Source organism: Chanodichthys erythropterus, chromosome 8 (assembly GCF_024489055.1).
Source record: "Chanodichthys erythropterus isolate Z2021 chromosome 8, ASM2448905v1, whole genome shotgun sequence".
Taxonomy (NCBI): domain Eukaryota; kingdom Metazoa; phylum Chordata; class Actinopteri; order Cypriniformes; family Xenocyprididae; genus Chanodichthys; species Chanodichthys erythropterus.
Window position 1 is genome coordinate 14,018,239 of NC_090228.1, and position 15,477 is coordinate 14,033,715.

Genomic DNA, 15,477 nt, shown 5'->3' on the forward strand with positions numbered 1-15,477 from the left:
GGGACGGCAGTGCATCGGCAACCCGGCGTAACCCATGGTCCTCTACGGTCAAAAGTATTAGCACACATAGGACTAATCATCAGCACCCTGTCTTGGCAGTTTAGCGGCTAAGGCAAGAGCAGTTTGTCGCACACATAAACGCACGCAAAGACTGCAACCCGCTTATTTCCGCCAACTCTCGCCAATGTAAACAGAATCAGCCAGAGACCAGGAGCATCCCGTATTAGCATCTTTTCCCGTCCCGACTCGGCCCTGTACGTAAGGCTCAGTGGGGTTTGGAGTGCGCTAGGTGTGTGTGTGTGTGTGTGCTGGCATAAAAACTCTCCACCGGGCTGCGAGAAGGGGGCCGGAGAGGATTGTAGCTGCCCTGATGTGAGGGTCCTACCCCCTCCTTCGCCCAGCCGACAGAGGCAGGTGATATGTTTTGACCGCGCACTCCTAGTTAAGACTGAGACCGATGACGCCTGTTTGGAAAGTGCGTCGGGACACCCTCCGTAACAACCGAGCACCACTGGCCCTGTGATTCTGCGAGGAGATGGAAACATTGGTCCGTTTTTTGACGCCCTTTCTTGCCGGTCTGTTAGCCACGTACTGGCCGTAAATAAAGTCCTAGAGATGGACGACTAATCTCTAACAGCCTGAATCAGTCAATCGAAAGGATAAAAATGGCTAGAGAGAACAACCTGGGATTGAAATGCCTCTCTCAGCTTTGAAAATATTGCAACCACGTCAGCAGAGAAAGCAATTTACGACAAATGAATGAGGAGGTACGCGATGGAATGCAGCTGGGTCGAATCGAAACGTCATCCCACACAGTCTAAAATGTCAAAGTGCATTCAACGTCCTTTCTAAATCAGGCAGATTATATGACTACATCTGCTCCAAGTCAAAAAAACAAAACAAACAAAAACAAACTTTGCTACATCTTTCATTTTGGTATGACGAGGGGATTAAATAAATCAAATGTTTTGTCATTGTTGGATTTTTCTTGAGTTTTTTTTTTTCTCTTTGTTGTTAGAAATTACATTCATCCAGGAGGGAGCCCCTAGAAAAAGCTACAAGCATGAGAACCTTTGTATCACAGTGCCATTGACGGCTAGAGTGGGTAACAGTATGACACAGGTATTCCATCGCGGCAGTGTACAGGATGGAGGTTGTTTGAAACCTGTTCACGTCGACCTGAAGCCCAAAAGGAGCCCCGGTTGTGTACCAGACACTGAGAAAAGAGACAAAAGTACCGCTTTGTGGTCCAAAAAAGTGAGGTTTTTAGCAAAAAAGAGGCTCGTAGCGGCTACTCAGGTCTGGCATGGCTTCCCGAAGGTCTGGGCTTCAGCTCGACGGCGAACGGAGAGATGTTGAAACAGGATTCCTAAGCATTTTAGAGGGAGTTTGTGTTTATGCGATAACATAAACGGTGAAAGCGAAAGTGCAAAGTCAACATCGACAGACGATGGCAGAAAAAGCCCCCCCAGGACCGCCGTCGTGGGAGTGAGCCAGTGAGCTGGGGGGACGGGCGATGTTTCAGGTCTTCATTAGCTGCCCCAGGGTCAAGCCTCTGGTAGATCCAACACAATAACAGAACAGACAACCAAACGAGTGAAAATTAAACCTACGAGGTTTCCATCACCTGGACGATAGGACACATCCTGTTTTTTTTTTTTCTTCTTCTTCTCCTCCTTTCTCTCTTTTTTTCTTAAAAATGATTTCTGTGACCCGTTTAGCTGGACACAGTCATCATGTAGGGTTTAGCGGGGCTGGTACGACCCAAAACCAGTAGTTCCTCCTTGCAGCTGATGTGACTGTCCACCATGGGGGATACCTGGGCGACAGAAGAGGTGGGGTTGCCGTTTCCAGTGGTAACGTTGGGGTTTCCGTTGGCGCTTGGGTGGGATTCGTAGAGCACGCAGATTGAACCGTCCTCTCCGATGCGGTAGGACACCTCAAATGGATCGACCCACAATGTGAGCTCGCTAGGAAGCAGCAGGTAGAGTTGCTGGATGCTCAGGCCAATGCGCTGACCTGCCTGTCCTACCAGAGGGTCCATCTTATGGTTGATACGTATGCAGCGATAACCAGAACCCTTGTTGGGACGATCTGGGAACCAGTGGTGCTTGTATTGCTCTGTAGGAGAGAAAAGTGAGGCAGTGAACAAAATGAACAAAAAAAATTACAAATAATAATGAATGTTGTTTATGATTTGTTATGTGGAATTTGCAAATTATTTATTCAACGCAGTTAGGCATGTACAGACATGTCCAATAAGTCATGGCCATTATTATAATTCAATTAGTCTGTCTAAAACAAACATTCAATCAATTTAATTGAATAGCTTTAAATTATAAATATTATTAATGATGAATATTTATTTTAATGTCCGTTTAAAATTATGTTTATTAAATTATTAGTATTATTGAAGAACACTATTATCACATATTATTCATTCAATTCTGTTGGGGATGAATATCAAAACTCCGGCCGATAATTTGATATTAATTGTTTTTGTGTGATAAATGTAAATTATTTATAATGAGATATTCTATAAAAATAAATAATTAGTGCTAATAAAGAACACTATTATTAATTTTAAGCGAGCGCTACATATAATTTTCGGTGGAAATGAACATGCATTTTTAAATATCCATTATCAGCCGATAATATTTAGGTATTATTACTAATATAGTCCGAAAACCAATATAATCCTAATGTACTGTGCATCCCTTAGCTTAGTAGACACTAAGACAACGGTTAACGGTTATTTTTTTTTTGTTTTTCTCTAAATTGTATATTCATATGCAAACGTTTGTACACTTGTTTGTTTTTGTTCAACAAAAGAAAACAAATATTACATATATGTAAAAGGACTTCATTTACATTTAGAAACAAATAGAAAATCAACTTGGTTATTGTGGAATAATACTTCTCCCTACACATAATAAATCAAACACTGTATTAAAAAACATGAATTCTGCAATATAATAGCTTGGCCTTGTTAGGCAGCGAATGTAGCAGCAAAAACGGGGCGAGAGTATAGAGAGGATGTTTTTCACAGTGTGAAATAATCGTTGGTAGAACACAGATAAACAACCATTAACCATCTGTGTTCAAGGCCTACGTGACGGAGAAAGAGAGAGCCATTTGATTGCACAATCCCCTTTTGGCCTGTGAGTCACAAAGTCTTCAAACACAACGAGAGCAAAAGGCTGAAGTCCTGGCAGAGCAGCTGAGGGGTGGGGGGGTGGACCCTCCTCTTAAAGACAAAGTGTCCCATTTAGGCAACCTGATTTCATCAAATATCACGGTTTCAAAAGGATCAGCTTTGCTTTTTGCTAGCAGATGATGTTTTTGTCCATATCTTTTGAGCCAATTCAATGTATAATATAATATTATGTTCAGAAATTACAGTAAACATAACATCATGATTTGTAATGTGCAAAGTTACAACCTAAACAAATGACTAATTTTTAAAAAAGATTTCTCGCAGTTGCTCTTTCTTTCCCTTCTGGCTCGGTGTATTGGGTGACAGGTGGAGAACAGGAGACAGAGGGATGGGTCTCAAGCCTCTTTGTGCGGCTCTGAAATAAGCCAGGCCCCCGCAGGCCACCTGTAGACTTGGGTTAGATAATGCCGCCTGTGTGCTGTCTGTGACGTGCCGTCCCATTCTCCTAAAAGCCTTGTGCACAATGATCAATGCAAATCAACCCACTCACAGCTCTGGACGGAGCCCAAATGTTAACAATGCTCGTACTACACATTCATTTGGACTGTGTGGTGGCTGTATTAGGGAGTTACTTGTGAAACAAGGCTTGCTGTAAGGTTGGGAATTAGGACAAAGCCATGACGAACGTGTATTTAGTGATGTGATTAGCAAACAGGAAGCAGAAACAGATTTTCAGATACATCTTACACAACACCTGTGTTTTCAATCTGGCAATCCTTTTTTATACACACATTGGAGAAGAAACTAACCCACTTTTCTACCCTATGGGGATTATGAGGAGGCTTTGTTCCATTGTGTGGACATATGCTGGGTTGAGACAGCCGAGAAGGGAAGGAAAGAGAAAAACTAAACATTATAATGTCCTGTGCAACAGTAATATGTGATGTGAAACTAGCCCCCCTCCCTTCCTCCATCGACGGCCATTTTGTCTGACTGGGGCCACAACATCATTTGTTTACTTAAACAGCGTTTAGTGACTGCCTGTTCCTAACAAAAATAAAATGAGGATTTTATAATACTTAAATGGAAAATGATGGGTGAATGATGGTGGTAAAAAAAAAAAAAAAAAAATGAGGATAAGACAACAATCTTAAAAGAAAAAATATTATTTTATGGCTAACAATAAACAATGTCTTTCTGTCTTTACTCCTTTTTTCTTTCATATAATTAAATATTTGGTTAGGAAAACTAACATAAATGTAAATAATTGTAATGCAATTAAAACTATTTTTAAATAAAATTTACATTTGAACACAAAACAGAAGAAATTGGCTATTCAATTTGTTGCGGTCATTGTTAGTACGCTCTACACTGTGTACCTACGTTTATTATAACGAAACACAGGAACAGTGTGTGTTATATGCACTATCACTAGTGTGCAAAAGAGATGAAACATCAACCCTACATTCGATATGTTCAGTCTTGCTGTGCATTACGTAATTTACTGCCAACACCATATGGCAAGCCATTTTAACGTTTATCCCTTAAAAAGAATTGGTATCTCATTTTATATATATATATATATTTTAACTACTACCCAGTAACCCGATATTTATAAGCACTTTTTCCTCAATCACACTAGTAAACTTAACTAGCAAAGATTCCCCATAAAACTGAATGACACAAATCTAGTTTGTTACCAATAACAACTGAATAATCACTTGTTACGATTGGGATAGTGTCTAGTAGCATTCAAATAGATACTGTATGTAATAAACTAGTAATTCCGAGTTAATAAATGCATATTAGTCACTACTGGGATAATTATGAATGAATAGTTACAAATGAAAAGCATACTAGACGATATTTTAGTACTTACTAGTGAGATACTATTTACTATTTATTGCTTTATAGTGATACGGAATTTTTTACAAAAACTGATATCCATTATTTTTAATGGATTATGTGTTAATTCGGCTTGCCACATGATGTCCAAAGAAACCATCCATTTTATGAACAACACAAATAGTTCGCCGATAAACTGAGCTATTAATTGCGATATCTATATATACACAAACCCATTTATAAACATGTATACCTTTTGTCCTTTTTTCTTGTGTCTCTGTTTGTGTCGAGCGGTTTACGTTCGTGCGCAACGCGTCCGCGCGCTTCCGCTTATGTGGCCAAGCACATAAATTAACTCATAAACAAAGAGATCGATGTTTTTCGCATTTTTCACAAACAAACGCCTCATGAATATAAAGTGGATACAATAAAGTTCATATCCGTGTGTAATGACTGATACTTACCTGCCAGGATGTCCTGTAGGGTCTGGTTGAATGTCTGGAGCTGTCTGTCGTTCACATGTCCTTTAATCCGCAGGAATCTCGACAGAAACCCGACGGCGGCGTTTATCTCTGGCTTCATCGTTCCTCGGGCACAGAGGGTATGCATTGAGAGGCTCCGTGCGCTGTATGGCCAAGGCGCTTTTGTTTCCGTTTGCAAAATGATCCTTGTTTTTCGAGTGTTTTATTTCTCTGATGCCTATGCTGAGCATTTATTTGTCGAGGAAGGAAAAAATCGGAGAGTACTACGTGTTCCAGGACGGTACAGTGCTTCGACTTCGGTTGTTTTGTCCGAATAAACACATAGAGGTGGGCGCCACCCTCCTCCGTCACGGTCTTCCAGCAGAGTAGATCGTAATGAAAGAGAGCAGCGCTTATGTAATGCCCCCACCGCCGCCACCAGCAGCAACAGCAACAACAACGAGCCAATCACCGCGCTTAGACGAGGTGATGTATGCGTGGAGGAGTGGGCTCATTGCGTCACAACTCTAGAAATAAACAGAGCATGTGAAAAAAGGGATGGATGGCGGCTTTTAACCCCTTCCTCTGAACCACAACATAACAGACATAGGCTATGTATGTATACAGACATATAATTTCATGTATAAAATTGGTAAACATAATGGCTCCGGCTGTCAGATATAGGCATGCTTTAGCATTCAGTAGCTAATAACTTCTGCATTGATATTTGGAATTTCCCACTCACTTTAAGGGGAAGACCCAATGTTTAGTACACTTGTGTCTTTTAAAACTGACACATACATCCTACACAACCACAAGTTTTATGACCAGTAGGTGTTTTTAAGGAAGTCTATTTCTGCCTCGTAGATAAAATCAAAAATGCAATTGTCAGATAAGGTTTAAAATAATATATAAAGTCCTATTGTGAGATATAAAGTCACAATGACTTTATTTCTTTTTCACTTAAGGCAGAAACTGGCTTCCATAGTTCTGTTTGAACACAAATCTTAGTTGTGTCACCATGAACTATGAACTAAAATGTGCTTTTAATATACCATGTATTTAGATACCACTAATAGTGCATTTGAACCTATAGTGTACTACAAGTGGTAACTAAATATATTTTTCAAATACAGAGATAGTATATTAAAAGCACATTTTAGTTCATATTTCATACTGTCTCAAAATAGCAGTACACTTAGATGTTCTTAAGAAGTACTAAAGAAGAATTTTTAGCATATTAAGTACAAAATTAGTGTGCGAAAATAGAGCACTTTTTTCACCTGGGTATATGTGTGTGTGTGTACATTCACACACATGTACCTTTTAAACATTTCTGGCAGTGATGGAAAATAGTAAAATATGTTGTCTAAGCTATTTACTTCATCTTCAAAGAGCACAAAAATATATAATATCAATAATGAATGTATGCCAGACTGTGTAATTAGGTTATGGACCTGTACATTTCCAGAGCTTGTTTTTGTCCCTGAGAGGAACCTTGGCATTAACGTTTTCTCAGAACAGCGGGTTAGGATTTTTATTTTTTATTTAGGATGTTTGTATGTGGCTATGTATTTACCAACCAGTGGGAATAAACTGCTGAAAGGTGTTTCAAAAGGACTACAAGGAACAGTCTGACCTAATTCTGTTGCCTTTTCTGTTGTGGCAAAAGGCATATCACCTCTGAACCAGCGTGTGCTGACTCAAAGCTCAACCTGACCTGCCCTGTACACCTATCATTCAATTACACTGACATCTTGGTTAGTCCACGACCTGCTAACGTCAGTAGCAAATACTGAAATGATTAGGCCTGGTCATCTCTGCAAATCTCCTTGATGACAATTTAGCTGGCAGATTTTGAACTAAAAAGCAACAGTTTGACTCAAACGAATCAAGAAAGGCTATATTTGAATCACACTATGTCCATGAAACCTTGTTAATATTCAATATTCCTCCCAGGTTGTTTCAGAAACGACTGAATCGAAGCCTCCGGTAAACATGGCAGCCAAGCAGAGCATAGCGGGCCCAGCCGGCATTCAACGGCACTGGAAAAATCCTGCGTGACTGAAAATAATCAAAATTTTAGTGGCAGCGATGAATCACAACATCACTATGTATGTCCTCTCTTCACCCACAAGACCAAGGGGCTCGAAGGGATGAGAGGAATTCATGCATTTTGCAGGGCTGAGATCAGCTTTCCCTGCTTCTTTTAGGTAGGATTTTAGTGGTGGGGGATCTGACTCTAAATGAATGTTAACGCTGAAACCAGAACAGTGCTATACTTAGTCTTCCACAGCCCATAGTGCATCAAAAGTAACAGTGATACCCCATATTAAACAAGCCATTCTGACAATTACTGACCCATTACCGGAATACAGATTCCACACAGACAAGAATAATGACCGTGACAGAGAACAGAAGGAAAGCTAACACGTAATATGTAAGTTTGAGCTCCTTTTTCACTTTTCTCAAGGTGAATGAGATGGACTGTGTAAGACAACACCAATAAAAAGACAAGCTGTGGATTCACTTGACTGAGACAATGTTTTATTACTCCGTTATTTCTCCATCCCTCACTCTTGACCTCTCTTTGGAGAATATTGACTTCATCCGTTAGAACTGACGCAATCTTTCCCCTTGACGGGGCTGATAAAGCGAGTAAACATGAGAGAGGGATAACAGAGAGGTGAACACTGGAAATAGAATGGGGGGAATTAACAAAAAAAAAACAACTTTTATCAGTTAACTTAGAGTGTTAACAAATTAATAATGTATAATTTAATTATATTATTTTATTTTATTTTAATTTATTTTATATGTATCATAATAGAGTAGTCAACATTTGAAATGAATCAAAAAAGTTAATCAAATGTCCTAAAAGATGGTTTTAGGACAACTTTGATGAAAGGTTTTGATCCACTTCAAATGCTGATTACTGTACATTTATAAATTAGTAATAATTTGTAAACTAATACATTTTATTTTTTATATTAATTACATCGTTATATTTTAGATATTATTATAATCCATTATTATAATATTATTATATGTACAATTATATATGCATTTGTACATATATAATACATATATATAAATTAGACCTATGTGTGTTTATAAATTATTACAATTAATATTTATTCATGAATTAATAATAATAATAATATATGAATTAATATTTAATTGTATATATATATATATATATATATATATATATATATATATATATATATATATATATATATATATATATATATATATATATAATTTTATATATTTATATAAATATATAATTTATTAAATATATAATTTATTAATTTAAGTAATATGTAGAATTACATGTTAATAAAGTATTACAATATATTATATTATATATTTATTGTTATATTTTAGATATTATACATACATATTATATGTACAATTATGTTTATAAATTAATAAATTATGTTTATAAATATTTATTCATGAATAATTATATAATATATAAATTATATATATATATATATATATATATATATATATATAATTTTTTTTTTATTTATTTTATACATACTGGTAAATATATAAATTACTTATTTAATTATATTAATTATATATTGTTATTCTATGTGTGTTTAATATATATTAAGTCATATAATACAGAAAATTCAGGGAACATTCTACCATAACTGAATGACATTCAAATTAACCAGACTGTATCCACCACCCGTCACAAAGACACATTTTACACACATGACACATACTGTGAATGATTTTCATTGGACAGAGCATGAGTGTGGTGTTTGGGTTGTGTCTCTGAATCATCTTCCTGTTGAGAACCAGATACATACTTGGAATAAAAATACCAGTAGTTGTTTGCACACAACTTGATACTTCAACAATGCCTAATGTGTTAACATTTTGATCCACACATTCACAAAATACTTTGTGTTCTTATATCAGATAGCAATGTTAATAGATCATTATATGTCTTTATGGCATTTGAGGCCATAAAAATATGATCATCTTTAATATTATTAATAGCTATCATATTTATTTCAATGTGAATGAAAAAAAGTTTGTGACATGACCCAAAAACCCATTATCCCTCACAGCCACATTTTCACATTCATTTTACAGTATACATTATTCTAAGTCTTTTTTTAAGTGTTTGTTACTAACAAAAAAACTCAAGAGGTTATCTCTGCTCTGCCAGTATTTTGGAGTATATGCAAAAGTCATAAAAAGGAAAGCAAATAACCTGCAAAGATTTGAGAATGGCTTATGAATAAACTGCTGGTGGAAAAAAAAAGAGAGAATGCCCTTCAGGTACATAACTATTGGCCCAAATAAAACCTCCAAAAACCCTCCATGACTCATCTCCTTCTCTTTCCTCTAGCTCTAATCCAGGATGTATGGGAGGGCTCTTTCTAACGGCTGGAAGTCAAAACCTCCAACTGTGTGGTTTGGCCATCGCTTCCATACGCAGGACATTCCATTGGAAACTCAACCCCCTTTCGGCTCAAAGACCTTCACACGCTTCCCATTCATTTCCACAGGCCCTGAAACAGGTTTTTAAAACTCTAACAAACAGGAAACGACATTCAGGAACAAATATTGTTCTTTCTAAAATCACATTAATGTGTATTGGCCCTTGATAACCTCCAAACTGAACAAACAACCTTACAGGCCTCTGTCTATTAATAGGGGTGCTAATCTGTGCTCCCCACACTCCGTATCTGTCCATATCTCCCCCAGTCGCCAGGCTGGTATGACTTTATTTTTAGAGGTGAGAGAGAAGAGGAGCCCTTTCCAGAATATCCTCATGAGCCCCAGATACTCAGGGATAAGATATTGTGTAACTTTGCTGACATAAAGCTGGGCTTAGAGTCCTCAACCGCTGTTCATCAAAAAAAAAAAAAAAAAAAAAAAAAAAAAAAATTTATATATAGTATATATATTATTGTATTATATAATATTGCCTATATATGGTAATGTAGTATATAGAAACAGTCTATGATTGGATCATAATTGCAGTGGTTATGTTTCTAGCATGTTTGGCAACAATTCAGTGAAAACCTCACAGGGTGGCAGAGGGTTTGAGAAATATCACAGCAGCAATATGGGCTGTATTTAAGTGGTTTTGCCTTAAATGAGGCATAGCAGAGCAGGGCTGATCCAGATCTCTGAAGTCATGGAACATAGTCTGGCTGTGGGAGGAATGTTACAGGCTTAGGCTTGAATCACTTCAGCTGCTTCAGCTACATATGTTGTTGTTATTTTAATCTGTAATCACGAAATATCACACAAGTCAACTTTATATCAGAATGGATTCATCCTTGCCCAGCCTGCCCTTCAGTGTGAGTCTATCTGCGTCCTTGGTGTTTTGCCAAGTACCGTGCGTGTGTGTGTGTGTGTGTGTGTGTGTGTGTGTGTGTGTGTGTGTGTGTGTGTGTGTGGGCACGTTCAAGTGCTCATATCTTCCAGGTTTTCCTCTCAGCTGTAGCACAATTCACCACTCTGTGAGTCATGTCCGGTAGCGGATCTGTGGGTCTGTGTTTAAGTGTGTTTTAACATGAGCTTGAACACACTGTAAACTCTCTCTCCTTTCACTGAATTCCTAAAAAGAGTTCTACACTTTGTGTGTAAAGGATGGAAATACACACATTATTATATTATATTATATTATATTATATTATATTTTATTATATTATTGTGTGTGTGTGTGTGTGTGTGTGTGTGTGTGTGTGTGTGTGTGTGTGTGTGTGTGTGTGTGTGTGTGTGTGTTTGTGACACAAATTTGTATAATGACATGGGTATGACATGGGTATGACATAGGTATTACAAGGAGAGGGTGACTTATGAGGACATTACCCCATGACCCCACTTTTCAAAAGGCTTATAAATCATACAGAATGTTTTTTTTTTTTTTTTTTTTTTTGAGAAAGTAAAAATGTGCACAGTTTCCTGTGATGAGTAGGTTTAGGAGTAGGGGTAGTGTAGGGGGATAGAAAATACGGTTTGTACAGTATAAAAGCCATTACGCTTATGGAATGTGCCCATGTGTGTGTGTGTGTGTGTGTGTGTGTGTGTGTGTGTGTGTGTGTGTGTGTGTGTGTGTGTGTGTGTGTGTGTGTGTGTGCTCAAACATTCAAATGTTTCCAATTTTATCTAATTGAATGCCTGAAGTAATAGGTCTTAATTATTTCACTGGAGCTATGAAAGAACAATATCTGACTATTCAAATTTTCCTCTAGGGTGTCAGATGAGAGAGGATTGATTTTACAATAATTAAATAAAATATTATTATTGTATTATTACTAAGTGTCCAGGGCTATGAAAACGTAACCTCTGACCATTAAATCAGTGTCCAAAGCTATGAAAGAACCACTATTACAATGTTCCTATACAATGTCAGCCCAGAGGGGATTCATTTTTCAAATAAATAAATAAAATTGTTATTATTTTTATTATTGTTATTATATTACCCAAATAAGTGTCCAGAGCTATGAAAGAACAACCTTTGATAATTAAATTTTGCATGTCAACCACAAGGTTGATACATTTAAATTAAATTAATTAAAAAAAATGTAAATTTAAAATAAATAATAATAAAATAAATAAATAAATAAAATTTAAAATAAAAGTAACATTTGAAATAAAATAAATAAAATGATTATTTTTTGTTTATAATAATATTATTAATAATAATATGTTCTACTATATTAATGTATATAATTAATGTAAAACATAAGTAATACATAATGCAAATTTTAAGTATGGCTGTTTGTTTGTTTGTTATTTTAAGCCAGATAATTAGGATATATCACACACTTAAAACACAAAACATTATGGTGACCATCACACCACAAAGCAGCGTTATATCAATGCATGCATCAGGCCACACTGATCTCAGGCATGTCTCAGGCAACGAGTGGCAAATAGATGACACAGCTCCTGAGGACTTAAAAGGGTGTGTGTGTGTGAGTGAAAGATGACAGACAGCCAACAGTGAGTCATTCTATAACCAGCTCAGCAGCTGTTGCCTTATCAGATAAGGAAGAAACCCATCACACATGCACAAGATACACACATACTCAAAAAACAATACCTGTTTACAACATGCTATGGAAAAAAATGGTACTTCATTAAAACACTGACCACATTTTACTTCCTGGTACACACCTCAACATATAAAAGCTTTTTTTTAACATAGCTTAGAGTTGATATATAAAGAAATTATACTCCTTCTACAATCACTAAACTCAAAGCGTTGATATTAAATACAGCAGATAAAAAGACAGCAAATATCAGCCTATAGTCTGACTATTTATTAATCTGGGACAAAAGGTGATTCATAGTCCAACATCAGTGCAGGGTCAACCTGACCTAAGGGTTTGATAAAACTGGATTTAATCTATGACTACAGTATTTAAGGCAGTGTTTTCTCTCTGTGCTGTAAGCTCAATGTGTGTTGACTCTTTGCTTGAAGTTGTGCTGTGGTTGCAGGTTTAGAGATTAGGCCTCTGATCTGTTTGCAGTAAACCAGAGCCGCTTTCACACAATCAGAAGCAACACACACACAAAAAAAAAAAAAAAAAACTTTCCCCTCTCTTGACCTCCTCACATCCCCCTCACAAACTATTTAAAGAGCTGTCTTGCAAATATGCGTGAGTGTATTTGTTGAAAAGAGGTAGCTAGAAGAATCTAAATCTGGCAAAACTCTTTTTACTGTATATAATGTGTTCATAGTATAGATGTTTTATTTAATGCCATGTCAGCATCAGCATCTTCATGGCAAAAACTGAATTGCAAAAATACAAGAGTTACGTTACAAGAGTCTTTAAGTGATGTAATGTGTACAATGACACACTAATGCCTGGTTTCACAGACAAGGCTTAAGCCTAGTCCCAGACTAAAATGCATGTTTGAGCTGTTTTAACTGAAAGTAACTTGCACTGACATCTCTAAAAAAATAGTTTTGTCTCAAGATGCACACCAGTATAAAGCTACTTTAAGGGTAAGTTCACCCAAAAATGAAAGTAATGTCATTAATTACTCACCCTCATGTTGTTCCACACCCGTAAGACCTTCGTTCATCTTCAGAAGACAAATTAAGATATTTTTGTTGAAATCCAATAGCTCAATGAGTCCTGCATCGCCAGCAATAGTAAAGATCCATAAAGGTACTAAAAACATATTTAAATCAGTTCATCCGAGTACAGTGGTTCAATCTTAATATTATAAGCAAACGAGAATTTTTTTTTTTTTTTTTAAGAATATCTAGTGATGGCCGATTTCAAAACACTGCTTCGGAGAGTAACGAATCTTTTGTTTCAAATCAGTGATTCGGATCGGGTGTCAAACTGCTGAAATCACGTGACTTTGGCACTCCAAAGATGAACGAAGGTCTTAACGGTGTAGAACGACATGAGGGTGAGTAATAAATGACATAATTTTCATTTTTGGGTGAACTAACCCTTTAAATGTCCTACTTTAACTAAGGCCTAACCCTGGCTTAATCTAAGTGCTGTCTGTGAAACTCAGTGAAACATTTCTTTAAAGTAGGTTAAGATGTGCTCATTAACCATCATAATGACAGATAACTATCTTAACTTTTCGGACAGGATTAGTTTTCTAATTTACATCTGATTTACAACTATTAACATGAGATGCCTCTCATTTCATGTAGTGATTCAGACAGGATTGGAATCATTTTTGGGGGTGAACTAACCACAGACTGTAAAAAAAGATGGACGACGCGACGCCGCTTCCTTCCATTGTAATGAACTGAAGTCAAAATGGGCCGACGAATGGGCGCCGACACGTTACGCAATACGTCAAAAAAAAAAAGTTTGGAGCCTGGGAATGCACAGAAGGAATCGTGAGTGGAGTCCAGAGGCGGAGTCACGGTATCAAACTTCCGCCCAGACGACTGCGTCATCATTCATGTATTTTAAATAGACTATAAAAATTATACACAATGTAAAATTCTACCTATAAAATAACAGGCTATTCTGTTTATTCTGTTTCTGTTTTATAATATTTTTGAAACAGCAAATTCAGTAGATAAACTCAATATAATATGCCACTAGAAACAACTCTAAATCGTCAGAAACGGTCCTGCCATTTTAATTCAAGTTTAACTAACGTTAGGAGATCGATTGCTGTAATTAGAGTAAGCTATCATTAGTTTTGTCCTGCTAATTATTTTATACCCATAAAAATAATAAGTAATTGCCAGATAACGATCACCTGCTTTTTCCCGACATGGTTAACAGTGTGTTATCTTAACTAATAACATTTATTAATTGGCTTATGAAGCCCACATTTAATGTTACAGAAAAAAGTTCAGTGATCCGTCAGATCCTGTAGGTCGGTTAGGACAGTTTACTGCTGAACCGCTCATTTTGTTGGTGTTAAATAACAAAGAAATCGAAAAATAATAGTTAGTTATACATCTTCAATCTCCCCTCGAAGCTCTGACGGTCCTCAGACAAGCTGTCAATCAACTGCAAATCACAACGACACGCCCCGTTTTTATAGCATCAAATTGCTAGCTAAAATCTAAATTATCACAAAAACGAACAATTGAATATATATCAGCGTGATAACAACTACCTTAAATGACCAGAACCATCTTTCAGAAAGTTTTATTTGAAGCAGAATTTATTTTTACGTTTTCACTGAAGTCTCATTCGACTGCATTGAGAGGGCGGGGTTTATGACCTGTACTGCATGCAGCCTCCAGGGGGCGATCAAAGAGCCCGTGGCTTCACTTTTCAGGACGTATGAGACACACCCGGAACAAACCCTTTAATGCAATGGTGGGGCCAGTGAAAATGCTCAAAGGACAAAGAAAAAAGTATGTTGGCCTGATTGATTTATCTTGTTACATTGAATGGGATGCCACCAAGTGTTTATATTTATATTATAAACATATCTACGTTATTTACATGTCTGTTTATATTTATATTATATACATATCTATATACATAATATATACATATCCCCCCTCCTGAAAAGTACTGTATATTT

At 36.7% G+C, this 15,477-nt stretch overlaps 1 protein-coding gene across 1 annotated transcript; it reads right to left on the reverse strand.

The window, feature by feature from the left end:
* Positions 1–982: 982 nt before the first annotated feature.
* btg1 (B-cell translocation gene 1, anti-proliferative) lies at positions 983–5,856 on the reverse strand. Its single transcript, XM_067391897.1, has 2 exons — positions 5,467–5,856; positions 983–2,121 (listed from the first exon to the last, which is right to left on the reverse strand). The coding sequence occupies exons 1-2, from the start codon at positions 5,609–5,611 to the stop codon at positions 1,718–1,720; spliced, it is 549 nt and encodes a 182-aa protein (XP_067247998.1). The 5' UTR covers positions 5,612–5,856; the 3' UTR covers positions 983–1,717.
* Between the last annotated feature and the right edge of the window lie 9,621 nt (positions 5,857–15,477).